General features: G+C 45.2%; 1 protein-coding gene across 1 annotated transcript; it reads right to left on the bottom strand.

Moving 5' to 3' along the window:
• Window positions 1-3,270: 3,270 nt before the first annotated feature.
• LOC104494220 (apoptosis-resistant E3 ubiquitin protein ligase 1-like) lies at window positions 3,271-6,375 on the bottom strand (the record flags this gene model as incomplete). Its single annotated transcript, XM_010137025.1, has 7 exons — window positions 3,271-3,856; window positions 4,034-4,209; window positions 5,172-5,261; window positions 5,447-5,505; window positions 5,592-5,721; window positions 5,914-6,039; window positions 6,196-6,375. Coding segments are annotated over 7 exons (864 nt in total), but the record flags the coding sequence as incomplete, so codon positions are not given.
• Between the last annotated feature and the right edge of the window lie 50 nt (window positions 6,376-6,425).

Genomic DNA, 6,425 nt, shown 5'->3' with positions numbered 1-6,425 from the left:
CTTCCCAAATCGTCGTCCGCCAAGCCAAGCCATGATAAATGCTAATAGACACAGAATCATGTTGCAGAATCTTAAGTTTTAAAGTTATGATTTTAATCCTTAAGCTAGCAAAATGTCCAAAGAAAACCAGTGAGAAATTGAATGCTTTTGTCAGAGCTGGGGACAGCTCAAGCTGAGAGAACCAAAGAAACTGGAGCCTGCTCCTGAAGGCAACGAGCTGTCAACTTACTAATCACTCCCTCTTAAGTTAGCAGACACTTGCAGGTACATTGTTTCCACTCTGCAATCTGAAATACTCTGTACAATTTAAAAAGGTACAAAGCACTACAACACCCCCTCTCCTCCTGGTTTCATCTAACGCTCTTGACAGTACAGTGAAGCACCAACAGCACAACTACCTGCAGCTCAAAGAGTCAGGTAATACACAGTGAGATGAAAAAGTAATTGCACCAACTGCATTATTAATTTACATAAAAACATCCTTAAAATACTTTCTGGCATTACCAGCTGCTTCAGCCCATTTTCCAGCCTACTGCAGAAAATCCTCACGATAGCCTGCAAGCCCCAGCCCAGAGTCCTGCCTGTCTCTTCCCTGCAGCTCACAGCTCCTGGGTTAAGCCAGACATCCTGAAAGGCTGCAGGTGAACCCTCCTCTATGCCCCCAGCAGACCTCGGCAAGACACCCAAAGATCTGGAGAGCCCCTCACCCACAGACAGACAGCACTAAGCAATTTGATTTCCTGCATACAGCCCCAAAAGAATGCTGAGCTGAGAAGGCAAAGTTTTTAAAATATTTTATTTATTATACAAACTATTTACAAAATCAGTTACTACAACCACAGGCTTCCAAATTTTTGGCTGAACTCTGCCAGAAATTCACCGGAGGGAACTAGGATTTGACTGTATCATTCACAGCTCCTGGTTTCTAAAAACATGCAACATAGCCTGTAGGTACAGGCTGAAGCCAGGCCCTCTGCACCTCAAAGCAGCTTCAAGAAATAGAATCTGCCTGAGATGATACTAGGAACCTAAACATTTCTACAGAAGGACCTCTATTAAGCAGGAAGTAATGAGCCTCTCCCACAAGTAACATACAGTACAGGTGACCAAAGCACATCCCCTTTGCCAGTGTTAAGGGCAGCATAAAAAATGACTGTACTGGGAAAGGGTATAAAACTAGAGACAAGTCCAGAAACACTGTGATGGATCTCAGGAACGTGGCACCAGCTAGGGACCTGCAGAAACAATGGGGATGGGTTTATTTAAGAGCACCCATCACAATTCTGACTGCATTTGTCTTAAGAAGAAAGTCCTTGGCATCTGCACAGCTGCTGGGAAGCAAGGGGTGCTGGCTGCAATGCAATGAGAAGCACTTAGGAGCTCTTTCTAGCAGGGGAAGACTGACCAATGTCCAGCCGCTTCATCCTCAGAATAAAAAAGTCCAGCTTAAGAGAAGAAGGGAGAAGATTCCTGAGGAAAACGTCACTGGCAGAGTTGGCCTAAAGCTACAAGGCTTGAAACATCCTCACCAGGTGGGACTGCAAGACAAAGCTCCAACATGGAAAAAGCACCAAGCTACACCTCCTTTGAAACAAGAGTTAAGCCAAGCACCACCATATCCTCTTGGTCCTTGGAGAAAGCAGTGAACTGGTGGCATGGAGAATACATGAGCTGTAACTCTACTGAACATGGAAGCCATCTGCAGTGTAAATAAAATGGTACCATACTTTCCACCAAAAGGAGGTTAGGACAGTGCTGAATGGAGCCTGCACGAAAGAAGGGAGAACAGCTCCTACTAAAGCAATCTGTCAGAGCAGTGGCACCTCTCAAGATGGCAGCCTCCTAGCGCCTCGGTGCCAGTTAGGGAATGAATCCATCGGGCAACAAAAACCCCCTGAGTAGTCTCAATGCTCAGCTGGCTGCTTTTTGCACCAAAATGGCTTATTTTTTTGCTGTACATAAGTAACATTCAGCCCAGAATGGCTAAGATGTTGCCTTAAAAAGATTTTATAGATGGAGAATGTTTCACCCAAATTCCCAGTCAATTCAACTAAGCTATACTGGGAAAACACACACAGTTCTTAAAATACCCATACTGTGCAGAAGTCTGCCCAGATCAGCTTGAGAGCAGAAGAGGATTGAAGCGGATGATCTTTCTGTACCTAACACAGTGTTTTAAAATTAGCCCAAGAATGCCAGTCTCAGACTCCATTCTGGAAGAAATCCATCATTTCCATAATCCAGTGAAAGCCTACATTTCAGGTAGCAATACAGGCTTCTCATACTTTGACTTTTGACCTGAACTGTCTAAGGGACTGTTGAGAACTTAAAGATCTTGAATTTTGTTTACTGAAGAACTCATCAAGATTCCCAGATTCTCCTTCCCTTTATATCCCTCCGAAGGGCTGAGTAGACTGACAACACACCCCAATCACAAGCTTACTTCTCATGCTGGTCTTCCCACAAGCCAGAGAATGGTGAATGCAGGCTGCTGAATGATCACTTGAGTAAAGTTCTAGTTAACGTTTTGTGCTGGAAAACCAGCAGCACTGAATGGAACAGAAGGAAAGGAGAGCTAAACAAAGAAGGGTGGAAGATTGAGATGATAGAAAGCCAGCTACCCTCTGGATATAGCACCCCTCTCGAAAATCTGCCTGAAATGCAGTAGAGAAACCTCTAGGCTGCTGCATGGTAGAGACGGAAGCCAAGACCCCGTGGAATGCCAGAGTGGAAGTACCACACTCTGCCCAGTACCATCATCCCAACAACAAAAGCAATCCCAGTGCACCCTGTAGATGCTTACTGACCTGTCACTGTTACTGCATAACATACATACCCTGAAGGTGAATGGTGCTCAGTATTGAGGGATCACACTCATGCCCATACTCTCTCTCCTGAGGAAGGGAAAAGAAGGCAAGGGCATGGTACAGCTTCCTGTGCAACATCAACTGCCAGAAACATCCAACGGAGGAGAAACTCCTCTTACAGTTCACATGCAGAGGCTCATTACCAGCCACTGCTGGAGAAGGACGCTTCTGCTGCTGGACCCTGGTGGAGGTAGTTCAGGATCACTGTCAGGGCCAACACCGCTGCTCCAATGAGATCCATCTCCCCTTTAGTTTACTCCCTCTAATGGATACCGCCCATTTTGCTCTCTGGCACAGGTGACAGCAGCATCCAGAGCAAGATGGAGGAGAACCAAAAACCCTTCTGGGTCAGATTCTGAAAGGATGGACAACCCTATACTCTTCACAAGTCATAGAGTTAGATGAGCTGTCAGGGAGCATCACTGGGAGAGTTAAGCCAAGACAAGGAAAGTTTCTAAGACTTCCCGTGAGCCAGGTTTCCAACAGAACTCCATGCTAGTCTTCCCTCTTCCTCCCAGAGTGCTACAATAAAGGTGGCTCAGCAGATCTGCATCTCACTGTAACTTCTGCTTATGAACTTCATCTTCTCACAGAAGGATGGGTTTACAGGGTACATGGAAGAACTCCTTGATGAATGCACTCCAGTCCTTTTGCTGTTTTATGATGAATCAAAGGGAGAATGAAGGAAAGGGAAAAGATGAGCTCTTGAAAACATATCTGGGATATGGAAAGGCCACATGACATCTTCTGGATGACAAATTCCTTTACATGGAGTCTTTGCTCTGCCTCCATTGCCCGTACAAAGGGAAGGAGAACAAGCAGAGGATTGAACCTAGGTCTTGCCACGAAGAGCCAGAAGGCTAAGTGGTCTCCTGGAAAGGAGAAATCACAGCATGCCAAAGCCCTCACAACCCTCGCTGATAGCTAGCTGCAGCATCTTGTGCACTTCTTCATAGGAGTCGTAAGTAGGGAGGCACAGCTGGTTAAAACTGTAAAACAAAAGAAAAAATCCCATTCAGGCTAGATCTGAGAGGGAACCATCCCCATGAGCTGCTTTTAGATGGGCTGACACAAGTGTCACACACACACACTGCTTGCCCACAACAGCTAGCTGGTGTCATTCCCAAAATCACACTGCAGAAAGTCCTACCACCCAGGATACATGCCAAGTGTGAGCTGTCGGCAAAGTACTGTGAGTTGGAGCTGCAATGATCTGGAAAGATGGACAGAGTGCAGCAAACCCTCCTGGGGGCAGCTGGGAGGAACCAGTTGTGAACTGCAAGAGCCTGGCCAGCTCTTCCTGCGTGAAACTGGAGACCACAGTCCAAAACCACCTCATGACCTGTTAGGAAACAGGAAAGGTAAAGCCAGGTCAGCCAAGCAAATCAAATAAGCATATAAGCAAGTTAAAAGAAGATCAGTCAGTTGCCCTTGCAGGCAAGTGCTTCACCAATAGTCATCATTTTGTTCTACCAGGGTACACAGAGGCAGTATTATACAGTTTCTTCTTATCAGTTAAGAGATGGCCCACGTTACTACCTCACACCAGTCCTTTCCCTTAAAGCAGAAAGGCTTCTGCTCTCCCCACAGAAATTTTTATTTTCAGAAATAGCTGCACAGGCAATGAGGTAGGTTTACAATTCAGAAGCTTATTTGCTTCTATGCACTATGCTAATCTTGATTTTTCATATCCTCCGGTACTTTTTCAGGAAGGTAGAACCATCCCAGTGCTTACAGCTAAAAAGCGGTACTCACAATCTCTTTGGCACATCTTGGCAAGCTGCCAAAGCAGCTTCCATTATTTTTGTAAATAAAGCTACTATCATTCATACACCCCTCCCACCAGAAAAGGCAGGAAACAGTTATGGGTACAAATTCAGGCTACATCAGTAGTCTTTACCACAGCACTGAATTCCAAACACTCCCTGGGGGCTGCAATCACGACCTTCAAGCATCCCTTATAGATAGATATACCACCACGAATGTTTTCAGCAGCAGCGATTCCCATCAATTCCTCCTGAATCCCAAACCTAATTAGTACTTCATTGGATTTTCTTAAAAAGACTACTGTTGCTGATTTTTACCTGCTGGTAACTGATTAAGCATAATCTCTAGTCAGCCAGGCTGAAGGATCTACCTAGGGGGAAACATGTATGCAGTCCTACTCCCGAACCTCAGATCCTCCAGTTTATTCTTCTGGAAGTCTAATTTCAATCAGGAAATCTGCTTTTAATTTAAGTTGTCTTCTGCTATAGTTGGGATAACTGGTTTCAGCAAGCAGGAGGGAGAAACTCTTTCACTTACCTTCTCACGGAAGTGCCAAGATCCTCCCACCACTACAGCATGTGCCTTGAAGTCACAGACACTGATGTCTCCAGTACCACACATAAGCAACTGAAATGCAAGAGACTGCAGTCAGAAACTCAGCAACCCAGAAACAAGGTAATAGCTACTGTGCAAATTACAAACATTTAAAAAGCTTACAAAAGAAACATTTTGGCTTTATTTCAGATCCAGAAAAATGCTTCATTTCTCAGAAAGGAGGGAAAATAAGGGTAGAGATGCAAGGCAGCAATTACCTCAAGCTCATTCTCATCAAAAATAGCCAGGAGGTTCTCAGGAACTAACTCATTAAGACCTGGAAGAGAAGAGGAGAGAAGGGCAGCAAATGCTGTCCCCTAGGGCATAAAGGCAGAAAGGAACAGGGAGCAGGCAGCAAGTTACCTTTCAGAAAGTGATCCACCTCCTCTCTAACCTGATTGGCCAGCCTGTACTGCGCAAGCAGATTTAGATACAAAATTTTGTTTTCATTGGTCACTGGTACTTGAGCCCCTCCTGTCACCAGTTCCACCACCTGAAAACAAAACACTTGAAGTGTGACCAGCAGCATTCCCCAAACCTGAATTGCCAACCAGAATAAACTCCAGCAAGGTGCTACTGCCCAGAGTAAGCTCAATTTTCTGGGGTACACAGCAGAATCCTTGGCCTCACGTGCTACAGGCAGGAGGAATTAAACTGTCCCACCTTCAGCAACCGCCTCCCTCACCTTCTCCAGCTGTCCTGTTTTGCTATACTTCTCTTCAGCGAAGACCAGATCCATCTCACTCACATCATTGTTCAGTATGAAACAAACTTTGGATTTATAGAATTCTGGGTCATCCGTTTCAAAATACTGTGTGAACGAAAGCAGGCAGGAACATGAAGGGAAGAAAAAAAAATACAACCAACCATATGTTTTTAACCAGGACTCTGGATCAGCTTCTACTACACCAACATTCAACCTCTCCCTCCACCAATACAAGCTTCAGACAAGGCTGGGTATCTTTACCTTGTAATGCATACGAAGTCCTATGATCTGAGCCAGGAAGGATCGGGTGAAGCGAGCTCGAACCAGTTGTTTGTAAGCACCTCCCAGAGATGATTCATACAGACACTTTCCTACTAGGCGGCCTGCAAATTCATATACTTTGAGTCGTAGATATGTGGGACGCCCTGGATTTGGATGCACCTGCAAAGAGAAAGCAAAATGAAATATCCAAGTATAAGACATCATGGCTT

This window comes from Buceros rhinoceros, unplaced genomic scaffold (genome assembly GCF_000710305.1).
Source record: "Buceros rhinoceros silvestris isolate BGI_N320 unplaced genomic scaffold, ASM71030v1 scaffold48235, whole genome shotgun sequence".
Classification (NCBI taxonomy): domain Eukaryota; kingdom Metazoa; phylum Chordata; class Aves; order Bucerotiformes; family Bucerotidae; genus Buceros; species Buceros rhinoceros.
This window is presented reverse-complemented; position numbering and strand designations above follow the sequence as displayed.